The 17,120-nt window shown below is 44.5% G+C and overlaps 1 protein-coding gene across 5 annotated transcripts in view; it reads right to left on the reverse strand.

The window, feature by feature from the left end:
- Positions 1-17,120, reverse strand: part of si:ch211-106a19.1 (PH_OSBP_ORP4 and Oxysterol_BP domain-containing protein) — a 68,159-nt gene that overhangs the window by 38,792 nt on the left and 12,247 nt on the right. For 2 of the 5 annotated variants that reach the window (XM_020052725.3, XM_020052726.3), the window contains exon 2: positions 15,406-15,614. The exons of 1 other annotated variant lie outside the window; for it this stretch is intronic. In XM_020052725.3, the coding sequence (XP_019908284.1) occupies positions 15,406-15,614 (209 nt within the window). Of the gene's footprint in view, positions 1-7,710; positions 7,918-15,405; positions 15,615-15,769; positions 15,925-17,120 lie in introns of those variants that run through there. 2 more of the 5 variants (XM_020052727.3, XM_020052730.3) reach the window with 2 other exon arrangements.

The raw sequence follows: 17,120 nt of genomic DNA on the forward strand, positions 1-17,120 counted from the left end.
AATGCATTTTCTTGTGGATTAATGGTGTCATATCCTTCCAAGTAACTGAAGCTGTAATGGCAGCTTGTAGTGGCCCAACACCCCATTAATACACCATCTACAGTATGTCACAAAAGTGAGTATATCCCTCACATTTTTACAAATATTTGAGTATATCTTTTCATGTGACAAACTTAGAAGAAATGACACTTTGCTACAATGTAAAGTAGTGAGTGTACAGCTTATATAACAGCGTAAATTTGCTGTCCCCTCAAAATAACTCAACACACAGCCATTAATGTCTAAACTGCTGGCAACAAAAGTGAGTACACCCCTAAGTGAAAATTGGGCCCAATTAGACATTTTCCCTCCCCAGTGTCATGTGACACATTAGTGTTACAAGGTCTCAGGTGTGAATGGGGAGCAGGTGTGTTAAATGTGGTGTTATCGCTCTCACACTCCCTCATACTGGTCACTGGAAGTTCAACATGGCACCTCATGGCAAAGAATTCTCTGAGGATCTGAAAAAAAGAATTGTTGCTCTACAAAAAGGTGGCATAGGCTATAAGAAGATTGCCAAGACCCTGACACTGAGCTGCAGCACTAGACTCAGCCCACATGCATTTATTAATTATTACAATTGTAATCTTAATATGTTCACCTGGCACAGCCAGAAAAAACCTTGTCACCCCTCTGAGCCTGGGTCCTCTCTAGGTTTCTTCCTAAATGTTGGCATTCTTAGGGAGTTTTTCCTAGCCACTGTAATTCAACACTACTGTTTGTTGCAACTTGGGGTTTAAGGCCAGGTGTTTTGTAAAAAACACTTTGCGACATCTGCTGATGTAAAAAGGGCTTTATAAATACATTTGATTGATTGATTGATTGCTGCAGAGGTTGAAGGGGTGGGGGGTCAGCCTGTCAGTGCTCAGATCATAAGCTGCACACTGCACCAAATTGGTCTGCATGGCTGATGTCCCAGAAGGAAGCCTGTTCTAAAGATGATGCACAAGAAAGCCCACAAAGTGTGCTGAAGACAAGCAGACTATGGACAAGGATTATGGGAACCATGTCCTGTGGTCTGATGAGACCAAGATAAACTTATTTGGTTCTGTTTTGTCAAGCGTGTGTGGTGGCAACCAGGTGAGGGGTACAAAGACAAGTGGGTTTTACCTACAGTCCATCATGGTGGTGGGAGTGTCATGGTCTGGGGCTGCATGAGTGCTGCCGGCACTGGACATACCCGCAGGGCAGTATTCCAACATGATAACGACCCCAAACACACCTCCAAGACGACCACTGCCTTGCTAAAGAAGCTGAGGGTAAAGGTGATGGACTGACCAAGCATGTCTCCAGACCTAAACCCTATTGAGCATCTGTGGGGCATCCTCAAACGGAAGGTGGAGGAGCGCAAGGTCTCTAACATCCACCAGCTCTGTCGTCATGGAGGAGTGGAAGAGGTCTCCAGTGGCAACCTGTGAATTAAGGCAGTGCTGGAAAATAATGGTGGCCACACACAATATAGACACTTTGGGCCCAATTTGGACATTTTCACTTAGAGGTGTACTCACATTTGTTGCCAGCGGTTTAGACATTAATGGCTGTGTGTTGAGTTATTTTGAGGGGACAGCAAATGTACACTGTTATACAAGCTGTACACTCACTACTTCACATTGTAGCAAAGTGTCATTTCTTCAGTGTTCAGTGAAAATATATCAAATATTTACAAAATGTGAGGGGTGTACTTACTTTTGTGAGATACTGTATATTTTACTTGTAAACAGGATAGGGAAGAGACAGATTCTTCCATTAATATCACACTTGACCATAGTTAAAGATATTCATTATCAAGTCTAACATTGCAACACTATAACTGACATTTTGTAACTTTTGAGGATAAGCTGTGTGTTTTTGTGTGCATGCACAAGTACATGACTCGATACGTCGGGAAATAACTAGCGTAGCAATAATCTTGCATCACAGAAACCCTACCGTAGAGGAAGACCCCAATGACAAAGTAAGTTTCATTATAAATGTAGTAACTCTGCATTAGTCTACTGTTAGCCTACTATAAACACATGTCAGTCCAGCGGGCACTAGATATGCGGTCCCTACAGACCTTTTCAGAACCCCGGAAGAACCAGACCATTCCAGAAAACAGCTACAGTGAGGGGAAAAAGCATTTGATCCCCTGCTGATTTTGTACGTTTACCCACTGACAAAGAAATGATCAGTCTATAATTTTAATGGTAGGTTTATTTGAACAGTGAGAGACAACAAAAAAATCCAGAAAAACACGTTAGAAATGTATTTGCTTTTTAATGAGTGAAATAAATATTTGATCCCCTCTCAATCAGATTACTGGCTCCCATGTGTCTTTTGTACATGTAACGAGCTGAGATTAGGAACACACTCTTAAAGGGAGTGCTCCTAATCTCAGCTTGTTACCGGTGTAAAAGACACCCGTCCAAAGATGCAATCAATCGATCAGATTCCAAACTCCCGACCATGGCCAATAGAGCTGTCCAAAGAGCTGTCCAAGGATGTCTGGGACAAGATTGTAGACCTTCACAATTTTGGAATGGGCTACCAGACCATCGCCAAGCAGCTTGGTGAGAAGGTGATGATTATTCGCAAATGGAAGAAACACAAAAGAACTGTCAATCTCCCTCGGTCTGGGGCTCCATTACAAGATCTCACCTCGTGGAGTTGCAATGATCATGAGAACGGTGAGGAATCAGCCCAGAACTACATGGGAGGATCTTGTCAATGATATCAAGGCAGCTGGGACAATAGTCACCAAGAAAACAATTGGTAACACACTACGCCCCCTGCTCAAGAAAGCACATGTACAGGCCCGTCTGAAGTTTGACAATGAACATCTGAGTGTTGTGGTCAGATGAAACCAAAACTGAGCTCTTTGGCATCAACTCAACTCGCCGTGTTTGGAGGAGGAGTAATGCTGCCTATGACCCCAATAATTTTTTTTCCTCATTGTTCTGTCTCTCACTGTTCAAATAAACCTACCATTCAAATTATAGACTGATAATTTCTTTGTCAGTGGGCAAATCAGCAGGGGATCAAATACTTTTTTCCCTCAATGTAAGTCCATCAGTGGTTTTGAAACACAGAACATGGGACCTCCTGTGAGCAGCAAACAATTTTAATAATGATAGCAGTTATGGTGGAGGCAGCCAAATTGGAGAAATACTATTTACATATTTTGGGGGATTAATGACACCAATGGCCAAAAGGAAACCAGCAAAATGACTGTAGTCATTATTAAATATGCCATTCACTCCCCCAGCCCCTCCCTAAGGACTGACCTCTATCTGGGTGACCCCTCACTGCAGAGAGAAATAGAACAACTTGATAATTTGGCAACGGACATCACCCTCAAAAACTGACATGACTCTCAAAATGAAATCTCCTCACTGCAAAGCGTAATTATCCAGCGATACAATGGGGCTTACAACGCATTGTACAGTCAACAGAAAGAGTTATTGGCTCCCACTGCCTTTCCATCAAGGTCCTACACAACTCCAGGGCTAGGAAACAAGCAGGAGAGATCCACGCTGACCCGTCCCACCATGGCCCAGTCACCAACTGTCCCAAAAAGTCCCCTCCGGCAGGCAGAGGGCAGACTGGCGGTCGTGGCCTTCAGCAACTGGCCACCTGCTTCATGGAGGCTAGTATGGCAACGCTCAGCATGCCGGTCCACTTCCACACTGATACCTAAATAACCTCTTTAGACTTCACTGTAATCTCACTGCATCTAAATCTAATGAAACTGCAAATGTACTGTATACACCAACTGTAAACCCACTTAAATAGTCACCAGTTAAACCTCCCCTCTCCTGCCTCACTTTCATGTCAAATAAAGCAGATAGGTGCTTTGATAGAAACAGAAGCCTCCCAAAGGAGTGGCAACTATAGAGGGGCTAATAAGACACTCCTGTGGTCCTTTCCAGCAAGTATGCTACTTTTCAACATCCTTGAGCAAAGTGGGATCTCAAAAGGCACCATTAGTTCTGATAATGAAATGACTGTGTTGAAATATTATTTGACTACTTAGGGAATATGAAACCCATCATGACCAGAAAGCCAGAGTAATTTATTGCAGAATGGATATTAAAATTAAATATTGAATCCAGCTTGTCTATTAATTAAACACAGATTTTAGTCTCATCAATAACGATAAACAGCTACATACTCTGTAATGTTTTCCAGACATCTTCATTCTTTTATCAATAAGGGCCTTATATACATATCCCCATAAGGGTGGACTACTTACTTTCCAGCTTCAATGTAATATTTCAAACGGCAGCAAATGGGCAAACCAGACATGGTTTAAATAGTATGCAGGGATGAAAAACATTCTCACAAACTGTTCTATTAATGCTGAATTTGGGTAGAGCCTGAAGCATCTGCGTGTGTTAATGTCCCAGCTAGGTCGTTGGCTACACCCTCTAGCCTGGGCCAAGTCTGCCCTCTAGTGAAGAAAAGACCTCAAAATAAACCTCAACATGCTTTAATCGGTGTCTAAGCAGCACCCTATTCCCTTCCTTAGACTACTATAGGCCTTGGTAAAATCTGTGTACTATGTAGGGAAAGGGGTGCCATTTAAAGCAACTTTAGTGTTCCTCCATCAGTATGAAACACCTCCATGACCCTCAAGCCCAGTCTGCCAGCCTTGGCACCTTGCCCAGCACCCGTAGCCAATCCCCAGCCAGCCAACCAAACACAGAATCACTGAGCAACGTAAAGAACTATGTGATATGGTCGGACAGGCATCCGTCTGATCTCACAGAACATGACAATACTAATAACAAGACTCAAAATAGGCACGGAGACCTGAGACTTAGACAGAAGGACTGAGACAGACAGACAGACACAGACCCAAGTAAGGCTGCAAACTTAGATGCAAAATGTCTGTAGAATACTAAACACTAGTAAAGATCTGGTGCTCATATCATGCAGCCATAGCCCTGACCAAGTCATGACAACATGGGAGAGAAGCCCTGGGAAGTGAATCGACGGTCAGACGTAACTCCCAGCGCTGCCAGCCACCCCATGCCCCCCCCCCAACCCCCACCCCCCCCGATGGGCCAACTGGGTCTGGTTACTCTGCCTGCTCCATGCCGAGTCTGTCACAGCACATGATGCCAACATCAGTTCTACTACAAAGACAAACTGTAAAACTCTCAGAGATTTCACATACCCGCATGCACTTGCCAAACGAGGTGAATGACATCACGTAATTTTCCCATTAACCTTACATCTGTGAAACATGCAGAGGTTCATACAGACACCCTACCCCAGCAGCCTCTCCGTCATCCATTTGAGTGGGGCCACAGTGATTTGACACAGTGATGCGCAGTGATTAAAGCCTTTAGTGTGAAACGGCCAGGCTGCAATTAATTTTGGCAATACGCCACAGGACCGACGAAAACCAGGACACCTAAAAACACTGCTTTACAGTACCTGTCCTCACACTAACTCCTTTGATGAAAATAAATGATTCCCTGTGTTCCAGTTTCCAGAAAGAGTCCTCTTCTCAAGAGGTAATCTTTGTGTGTGTATGTGTGTATGTGTGTGTGTGTGTATTTCAAATATGTGAATAGAGAATGTGTGGGTTGGCTGGGTCACAAAAACCTCATTCAGCATACCATTGGATTTGATGCGGTAGCAGATGGACATTGGACACAGTGTGGCTGTAGAGAAGCCAGTAACACCAGTAAAGGAAAGCCTCATGGTCCCACAGGCCTGGTGACTGCTGGAATGTTACTGTGCCTTGGAGAACACCATCCTCCCGGGCAGTCTGGCCAGTGGTTAACATGCAGTACATTATACCACAGACTAGCTGAGTTACTCACCAAGACTGACAGACAGAACACCCACTACTTGAATAACACTGACCAATTGGAATACACACACACACACACACACACACACACACGAACACACACAGACAAAACACACACAGACAAAACACACACAGACAAACACACACAGACAAACACACACACGAACACACACACGAACACACACACGAACGAACACACGAACGAACACACACGAACACACACGAACACACACGAACACACACGAACACACACACATAAAATGGAACAGGAACAGATAGCCTAAATGAGTACAGCTCAGCCCTGGAGGAAATGGCATCACTGTTCAAGCTCCTTACCCCTACGGGGAATATTGAAGGACCATTCAATCCACAATAGCTACATACTATATATGAGACATGAAGACATGAAGGGAGAAAGCAAGAGAGAGAGGAAAAAAAGAGAAAGGGAAGGAAAGAGAGATAGGGAAAGATAGAGGGAGAGTAGATGTGGAATGTCAGTGGGTCCATGAGTTTTGTTTATATGGGGAATGTGTTAGTTCAGAAAGTTCAGAAAGTTTGTATGTGACAGCACAGCACAATATGTGACAGCACAGCTTTAAATACCCAGATCACGGCCCCTCCAGATCACGGCCCCTGCAGATCACGGACACCCTCCAAGAACACGGACAACCTCCAGAACACGGAACACCCTCCCAGATCACGGACACCCTCCCCAGATCACGGACACCCTCCCAGATCACGGGACACCCTCCAAGAACACGGACACCCTCCAAGAACACGGACACCCTCCAAGAACACGGACACCCTCCAAGAACACGGACAACCTCCCAGAACACGGACAACCTCCCAGAACACGGACACCCTCCCAGATCACGGACACCCTCCCAGATCACGGGACACCCCTCCAAGAACACGGACACCCTCCAAGATCACGGACACCCTCCAAGAACACGGACACCCTCCAAGAACACGGACACCCTCCCAGATCACGGACACCCTCCCAGATCACGGACACCCTCCCAGAACACAGACACCCTCCAAGAACACGGACACCCTCCAAGAACACGGACACCCTCCCAGATCACGGACACCCTCCCAGATCACGGACACCCTCCCAGGTCACAGTCCCCCCCTCCCAGGTCACAGTCCCCCCTCCCAGGACACAGCAGCATGCCAACAAAACAACAGGGAGACTGTGACCAGAGGTGAGGTCAGAGGTGTGGAGGCGAGGCAGAGAGGCGACAACACAGAGGCCAGTATTCCAGCACGCTGAACACCCACTCTTGGAACCATACACATGAATAAGACCGGGAGGGGGAGTGGTTTAACAGCAGCGCTACTGTCACAGCACAGAGAGACCCAGACCCAGAATAACAAAGACAAAGGAGAAGAGGGATGAATGACAGAGGAAAGGAGACTGGGAGAGAAAGAGAGATCCAGAGCGAGGAGAGATACAGAAGTGTCCTAACAATCCATTATACAGTAAGTGTATAACAGGACTGCTAGCCTCTATCAAGTTACTCATCTCAGGGGTTTCCAGCCTGCATGCATCTTTGGCCATCCTACAAATCTAATACTGAAGGGTTAACACACAACACAGACAAAATAAAACTGATTACTGCAAAGAAAACATATGGGCTATGTGATCTATTCCCCAAGTGTTTCTAGAGCAGGTGTTCATGTTTGTCACAAGATTACATAAATCACTACAAAATTACACAACCTACACAGAACCACAGATACTGATCAAATATTAATTGCACTGCTCATATTTACCTTAACTCAACACATGCACTGAGACCGACACACCGACACACAACTTTGTGTCTGTGCTTAAAATAAATGGAGATAAAGCTGTACTTACTTACTCACAGGTCTGAAGGTGCATCTCTTGCTATTTTTCCTGTTCAATCCAGTTCGTTTGCGAGAGAGGAATTCTTTAAGAACGTGAGGAATGGGAAGAGGCATGGAGCATGAATTTGGAAAAAGCCGAAAAAGGTCATCCCATTCAGGACTGAGCTGGTCGCAGTGAGAAGCACAGTAAATCGCTAACTGTGAGGGAACCAAAGAGGGGAGTGAGAGAGCAAACAAAAGAAACAGAGGGACTGAGTGAGTGAGGCAGGGAGAGATAGTCAATGTGGGTAAAGAAAGCAGTGAGTTGGCCATGGGGAGGTGGGGAGAGGGGGGGGACAGAGAAACAGAGAGGTGGAGAGGTGGGGGGGGGACAGAGAAACAGAGAGGTGGAGAGGTGGGGGGGGGGACACAGAAACAGAGAGGTGAGGAGTTGGGGGGGGGGGGGGGGACAGAGAAACAGAGAGGTGGGGAGGGGGGGGGACAGAGAAACAGAGAGGTGGAGAGGTGGGGGGGGGACAGAGAAACAGAGAGGTGAGGAGGTGGGGGGGGGGACAGAGAAACAGAGAGGTGAGGAGGTGGGGAGGGGGGGACAGAGAAACAGAGAGGTGGAGAGGTGGGGGGGACAGAGAAACAGAGAGGTGGAGAGGTGGGGAGGGGGGGGACAGAGAAACAGAGAGGTGGAGAGGTGGGGAGGGGGGGACAGAGAAACAGAGAGGTGGAGAGGTGGGGGGGGGGACAGAGAAACAGAGAGGTGGAGAGGTGGGGGGGGGACAGAGAAACAGAGAGGTGAGGAGGTGGGGAGGGGGGGACAGAGAAACAGAGAGGTGGAGAGGTGGGGAGGGGGGGAGAGGATGGTGAGGAGGAAGAAGGGGGCACAAACAGATGTGAGGAGGGTGAAGGAAGAGGGGGAACAGAGAAACAGAGAGGTGAGGGAGGGGTACTGGAAGCAGCAGGGCAGTCCCCATACTGTCCTTGGATACTTCTCACCTTCAGGACCATGGACAGAGAAGGACCATTCACGAGCAACACCCAGCAGCCTCCACAATGGGTGGGAAAGGGCAGAGGAAACCCAGAGAAGCAGAAAAACTGACACTGCTGTGGACTCAACTACAGTGTGTGACAGAGACTGGGGGTGCATAGAGGGGGGAGGTGAGGGTTGTTTCTCCCCATCTCAACAGAATAGGAGTGTAAATTAACAGCAGGGTGGGCAGTGACAGCCATGGGAGGGGAGGGGAGGGGAGGGGAGGGAGGGAGCAGACACAGAAAGCTGAGCTCAGCAGAGAGATCCTGTGGTCCACATATCTATCAATCTATCATACACACACATACATCACCACATACAAAAGCTCTCATCACACACATACAGAATGGCAGAACCAGAGCCAAACAGAATGTGCCCAGTACCAAACCCATGGACACAGCAGAAACAGAACCTAACAGAATGTGTCCAGGACCAGGCCCATGGACATAGCAGAAACAGAGCCTAACAGAAAGTGTCCAGTACCAGACCCATGGACATAGCAGAACCAGAGCCTAACAGAATGTGTCCAGGACCATGACCCATGGACATAGCATATTGTCATCCCCAGGAGGGCCAGGGAGTAGCGAGGACATGGAAGCACACTGCGACGAATTAGCTGTTTCAATAACCACACAGAATTGCTGCACTGAACTACCATTCAACTCATTACAATACCAATCAGTATTATTCAGTAACACCACTGTAATTCCATTTAGTATTATGAAGTAATACCATTATAATACCATTTAGAATTTTACAGTAATACAATTTTCTATGACTCACTGATTAACACTGTCCTCCTGTTTTTCAATATTACTGCACAATTTCTATACATAGCCCATTTCTTATTAAAATCCTATAGGGTATCAAACCTAGGGGGAATTAATATAGTTGGAGAAGTATGAGGAGAAACACTGCCCCCTGTTGGCTGCTTACGCAACACTGAATGCACATTAGCATTAACTGCCAGTTGTACCCTCCAGAGGATTAGGGCCATTCAACCATGGCAATCCTGACTCCCACTAATGAAGAAAGAGCTACAACAGCTCTGTCACTCATTACAGATTAATCAAGTGGAAAAAAGGAACCGAATTCTGTTAGTAGCCGCAGATGTGGTCGAGCCTGCTTTAGTGCAAGTCAGTCCACCATCATAGATCAACGATTAATGGATTCATAGACTACAACAAAGTATTAAAGGGAGATTGTCTGTATAAAGGGATATTCCACCAGTATATGGGGATATTAAAGGGCATTCTGACTACAGTAATATGATCAAGTAAACAATCTGAACCCATGAATATTTGAGCAAATTCCAAACACATTCACCAATTAAGGGGTAAGCCTATTTAACAAATCACAAATGAAAATACAATGTTGAGATCTTTTACTGTATATAATCAAATTGTTAAAATACATCTAAACTGGAACCGCATTTTAAGCCAAGACCATAATATGTAAAATAAACTGCTCCAAAAAATTAAGGGAACACCTAAATCACACATCGGGTCTTGATAAACTAAATATACATTTACATTGTGCAATTTGTTTACAAACCCGATTCCAAAAAAGTTGGGACACTGTACAATTGTGAATAAAAACAGAATGCAATGATGTGGAAGTTTCAAATTTCAATATTTTATTCAGAATACAACATAGATGACATATCAAATGTTTAAACTGAGAAAATGTATCACTTTAAGGGGAAAATAAGTTGATTTTAAATTTCATGGCATCAACACATCTCAAAAAAGTTGGGACAAGGCCATGTTTACCACTGTGTGGCATCCCCTCTTCTTTTTATAACAGACTGCAAACGTCTGGGAACTGAGAAGACAAGTTGCTCAAGTTTATGTATAGGAATTTTGTCTCATTCTTGTCTAATACAGGCTTCTAGTTGCTCAACTGTCTTAGGTCTTCTTTGTCGCACCTTCCTCTTTATGATGCGCCAAATGTTTTCTATGGGTGAAAGATCTGGATGGCAGGCTGGCCATTTCTGTACCCGGATCCTTCTTCTATGCAGCCATGACATTGTAATTGATGCAGTATGTGGTCTGGCATTGTCATGTTGGAAAATGCAAGGTCTTACCTGAAAGAGACGACGTCTGGATGGGAGCATATGTTGTTCTAGAACTTGGATATAACTGTCAGCATTGATGGTGCCTTTCCAGATGTGTAGATGTAAACGCCTGCACTTCTGGATCCTGCTTAGATACGGCTTATTTTTTGACCTATAGAGTTTTAGCCGACAACAGTGAATGGCACAGTGGATTGTGTTCACCAACAATGTTTTCTGGAAGTATTCCTGAGCCCATGTTGTGATTTCCATTACAGTATCATTCCTGTATGTGATGCAGTGCCGTCTGAGGGCCGAAGATCACAGGCATCCAGTATGGTTTTCCGGCCTTGACCCTTGTACAGAGATTGTTACAGATTCTCTGAATCTTTGGATGATATTATGCACTGTAGATGATGATAACTTCAAACTCTTTGCAATTTTTCTCTGAGAAACTCCTTTCTGATATTGCTCCACTATTTTTTGCCCCAGCATTGGGGGAATTGGTGATCCTCAGCCCATTTTGACTTCTGAGAGACACTGCCACTCTGAGAGGCTCTTTTTATACCCAATCATGTAACCAATTGACATAATAAGTTGCAAATTGGTCTTCCAGCTGTTCCTTAACTGTACATTTAACTTTTCCGGCTTCTTATTGCTACCTGTCCCAACTTTTTTGGAATGTGTAGCTCTCATGAAATCCAAAATGAGCCAAAATTTGGCATGACATTACAAAATGTCTCACTTTCAACATTCGATATGTTATCTATATTCTATTGTGAATTAAATATAAGTTTGAGATTTGTAAATTATTCCATTCCTTTTTTACTCACAATTTGCACAGTGTCCCAACTTTTTTGGAATCGGGTTTGTAGAACAAAATTACATAAAAAATGGTCAATGGAAACCAAAATCACCAAACGACTGAGTTTGAACCGATTCAAACTAACACTGAAAATCAAAGTAAAAAATTTAAATCCAAGGCTTTACCAACTGTGAATTTCATCACGGCAACTCATAGTGACTCAGTAGTGTGTATGGCCCCCATGTGTCTTTATGCACTCCCGACATTTCTGGGCATGGCTCCTGATGAGAGGGTGATTGGTGTCTTGGGGGATTTCCTCCCAGACCTGGATCAGGGAATCAGTGAGCTCCTGGACTGTGTCACCACTTGGCGGTGTCGGATGCACCGATACATAACATCCCAGAGGTGCTCAATTGGATTCAGGTCTGGGGAACCTGAGTGACACTCAATGGCATCAATACCTTCATCATCCAGGAAACTGCTTACACACTCTGGCCACATGAGGCCAGGCATTGTCCTGCACCAGGAGGAAGCCAGGGCCCACTGCACCAGCGTAAGGTCTGACTATGGGTCTGAGGATTTCACCCCGGTCCCTAACAACAGTCAGGGTACTGTTGGCTAGCACGTGGAGGTCTGTGTAACCCTCCAAGGATGAGCCTCCTCAGACCTTATACCACCAAACCAGTCACGCTGGATGATGTTTCAGGCAGCATAACGTTCACCACAGTGTCTCCAGACTCTTTCACATCTGTCATATGTGCCCATCTGAGGAAAGGCGGACCTGCCAATTCTGGTGTTCTCCGGGAAATGCCAATCGAGCTGCACAGTGCTGGGCTGTGAGCACAGGTCCCACTAGAGGACGTCGGGCCTCATCCCACCCTCATGGAGTCCGTTTCTGACAGTTTGGTCAGAAACATGCACACCAGTAGCCTGCTGGAGGTCATTTTGTAGGGTTCTGGCAGTGCTCCTCCTGTTCCTCCTCGCTCAAAGGATCAGATACCAGTCCTCCTGCTGGGTTGATGCCCTGTCCAGCTCTCCTCGTGCAAAGGCCAATCTCCTGGTATCTCCTCCATGCTCTTGAGACTGTACTGGGAGACACCGCAAACCTTGTGACGGCACGCATGGTGGATGTGCCATCCTGGAGGAGCTGAACTACCTGTGCAAACTGAATGGGCTGTAGGTACTGCCTCATGCTTCCAGTAGTGACAAGGACACTTGCAAAATGCAAAACTAGAGACGAATCAGTCAGGAAGGATAAGGAGAGAGCAATTGTCTGTGACCATTGGCTTTTTGGGGGTTGCCTTGCTTTTGCCTCTCCAGTGCACCTGTTGTCACTTTTATTTGCAACAAAACAGGTGACATTGATTCACAATAGCTTATGCTTCTTAACTGGACCGACTGATATCCCTGAAGTTTACTTGACTTGGTGTTATACTGTGATGATTACATATTCCCTTAATTTCTTTGAGCAGTGTATATCAAATACAGCAATATTTATATACCAAATATATATGATGTTTTAAAAATCAGATAAACTTCCTTGGCAAATAAAGCATTCTGGGCAGAATATATTGATGCAGTTCAAGAAATTATGGATGCAGTTTGCAAATAAATATGAATACCTAAATAAATAGGAATTAGGTTTCCATATGAAAGAAATGCACAAACCTTTAGGGATTCTGCACAATTTCTGTTTAAATTGATTAACTAGCTAAAGAAAGATGAAAAACTTCAATATCTATGCCCTAAATACTGAACACACTTAATGTCATCCACTGTTAGCATTACACTAGTTTGTCAAGCATATTAATTGGCATTGATGAAATGGGCTCCATTCAGACAGTTTTTGTCCCTAACATTCAGCCAGTCAGACATAAACATCGTGATCATGTTTGTAGCTAGCGAAATTTAATAGCCAGATGAAAAAGTTGGGAGGATTTATTTACTTACCCTTTGTAAATGCTGGCTAATTACTGGCTAGTCGAAGCTCTTGTGTACTGTGTGCTAGGTTGCTGTGCACTGAGGGAGGAAAATTAACTAATATGCTTCCAAATCTAGAACTCATGTGATACTTATATTCACAGTAAAACATTCAGGGGAATTTTGTGGCTTTAACAAACTCTTTGTAGCTAATTATACATATTTACGCTTCTGCTACTGTCTGCAATCACAAAGTACAGCGACTGGGATGGCACGTGTGGTAAATGAAATAATTTCCATATAACCATTCTGTAGCTCTGATTGGCTATGGTGCACAGGTGATATTAAAAGGTATTGCAACTGTATGAGGGATATTTATGGGTATTGTGACTGGATAAAGGGAATATGAAAGGGTTATGTGACTTTATGAGGGATATTTAAGGGTATTGTGACTGGATAAGGGGAATATGAAAGAGTAATGTGACTTTATGAGGGATATTTAAGGGTATTGTGACTGGATGAGGGGAATATTAAGGGTATTGTGTCGATATGTAAGGCATTAAAAGGGTATTGTGACTGGGTAAGGAGAATATTAAAGGTAATTCTGACTATATGAAAGGAGTGATGAGAGGTGTACTACAGGCAGTAGACTAGACTAGGGCAGACAGAATTTGCTGTCAGGCAGTGTTAAATGTGATGAACAAAGGCCCTCCCAGGCCTTTCCCACAGTCTTTTGACCAAATACTGAAATCACAAGTAACAAGAATGAGTCCTTTTGGAAAGGAGACAGATCTTTTGTCAACAGTCTGAATGTGCGGCTGGTTCTCACGGTAATGGTAGCTGCATACTAGTGAGATCCAAGTTCCAACCTCCTGACATAGAGGGCCACACTGCCCCCTTGTGGTCACAATGGATACCCCACAGGGCTTTAGTTTCAGAAGCGTTTTTGTTTAAGGTGTAATAACAATGAATGCTCATGTACTGTAGGGCTGCCAGTGCCAATTCTCCTCCAATGGCTGTAAGACACCAGCATTAAACCCTTGTCACATGCTAAAATGGTTTACTCCATTTTTACAATTTAAAAGTATTGCCTTCATTTTGCGATAAATCCAGTGTATACTCTGTGTTAACTTAAAAACAGTATTCCCAAATAATTAAAAAGGAAGCACATGCTAACAATGATAGCCTAACCCAGGAGATCATTTTCCTGGAACTTCACTTGCAGCAGATTGTGATTAGTGTCTATCGATCGTCAAAAGAGCACCACAACAACTTGTAGCTGTTTGGTATACATTATCGTCAACAAAAATATTTGCTGTTGCTACTATCTCCATTACCAGACACTTCCTTCTGACACCACTCTGCGCATATATATATGCTACAATATCCGAAGTGCAGCCATTTTTATCTCAGGCTCACTCGGAGTCTTAGCTTTTATTACTAGCAGGCTACTTTTATTACTATTGCAGTGCCCCGCTACTGGTCTAACCAACAAGACATTGGTCAACTGCAGAACCTCCTAAATGCAGCAGCATGGGTGCAGACCAAGACCAGAGCCCAAATTACAGTGTAAAGTCTCTGTATTTTCAAAGTTTTGTAACAGATATTAAGACACTGCAATCGGTTTTTACATCAGATAGGAATTGTGCACCCAAAGACATACAGTAAGATGCTTCAGAGGTATGTACCCTGTAGGACCCACGTGCCTTCTGACACTCTCCTTTGAACTATCTCAAAGCCTTTCAGAATTGGTTTTCCCAATCTACTAATACTCCATCTACACCACCGTTATTCGGCCTGGTGAGACCTTGAGAGCAAGCTCTCTTTCACAGTGACGGCTTGAACCCCTAACCACACAGTGCCATGTCCCTTGACCTTTCAACAGCATGTTAAACGACACGTGTACCTACCAGACTGGTCGTTCATCATGCGTATGGCTTTGGCCTTAGCCAGCTCCAGCGCCGTGACCCATCTCTGGCGCTCCACCTCGGTGCTGGCCTTCAGGTGGTAGGTGCGGCCGCCGCTGCTCAGGACAATGTTACAGGCATCCTCTGTGTCGATGTGGGCCGTGGCCAGGTTGATGGTGCCACGACACGTATGGGCCATCTCTGCTTGAGTCCTACAGTGAGGCACCCAGACAGAGACAGAGAGAGACAGGGACAGAGAGACAGAGAGAAGGACAAGATCCCGAGTCACAGAGACAGATGAAGACGCAGGGACAAAAACAGCGACAAAAACAGAGAAAGTTGATTATTAGTCGAATCAATTACTAACCAACTTTGTATGTCTGACTGGGCAATGAAGCTCAACTGTCCTTCCTGTAGGCACTCGCATTAGATAGGCTTGACAAACCGTCCTGACAAAACACTTATTGAGGTACTGGGTGATGGGACCAGCCAGGTTCTGGTACAGCCACAGGCAGGAGGGGGCTGTGAGGCATGGCAGCAAGGAGGAAGAGGATCAGTTGGACATGCAATGTCAAGGTAAAAGACCCAGGCTGTGAAAGGCATGAAATAGAGCCATCTTTGGCTTACTGTCTGACGACCTGTATTAAACTGCCATATAAAATGGTTTCCTCCAGTGTGTGTGCCCACTGCACACACTCACACATACACCCAGCACATTCATGTTTAAATGTATACACAACACACTCTCACATACAGCCAGCACATCCATGTTTAAATATATACACAACACACTCACACATACACCCAGCACATTCATGTTTAAATGTATACACAACACACTCTCACATACAGCCAGCACATCCATGTTTAAATATATACACAACACACTCTCACATACAGCCAGCACATCCATGTTTAAACATATACACAACACACTCTCACATACAGCCAGCACATTCATGTTTAAATGTATACACAACACACTCTCACATACAGCCAGCACATCCATGTTTAAACATATACACAACACACTCTCACATACAGCCAGCACATCCATGTTTAAATATATACACAACACACTCTCACATACAGCCAGCACAGTCATGTTTAAATATATACACAACACACTCTCACATACAGCCAGCACATCCATGTTTAAACATATACACAACACACTCTCACATACAGCCAGCACATCCATGTTTAAATATATACACAACACACTCTCACATACAGCCAGCACATCCATGTTTAAACATATACACAACACACTCTCACATACAGCCAGCACATCCATGTTTAAATATATACACAACACACTCTCACATACAGCCAGCACAGTCATGTTTAAATATATACACAACACACTCTCACATACAGCCAGCACGTTCATGTTTAAATGTTTACAAAACACATTCCCACATAAAGCAGAGAATATAAGTATTGTCAATCACTCAACAATTGGTGGCAATATGTAAGTGTGTGTGTATGCATGTACATGTATGTGCTCTGGGCAGAGGTCTTTCTGTTGTGCTTTTTTACTGGGCCAAATAATATTACATAACAAGGCCACTGCGCAGCACCAAGCCCCCATAGTGGACAAAAACCAAACAATGAATAACTGCAATGAGGACAAAGAACAGAAAGAAAGACAGCTAGAGGGTGAGAGAGAGAGAGAGAAAAGGGGAGAAAGACAACAAAGAGGAGTGAAAGAGAAT

The sequence above is a fragment of the Esox lucius genome, chromosome 13 (genome assembly GCF_011004845.1).
Source record: "Esox lucius isolate fEsoLuc1 chromosome 13, fEsoLuc1.pri, whole genome shotgun sequence".
Taxonomy (NCBI): Eukaryota; Metazoa; Chordata; class Actinopteri; order Esociformes; family Esocidae; genus Esox; species Esox lucius.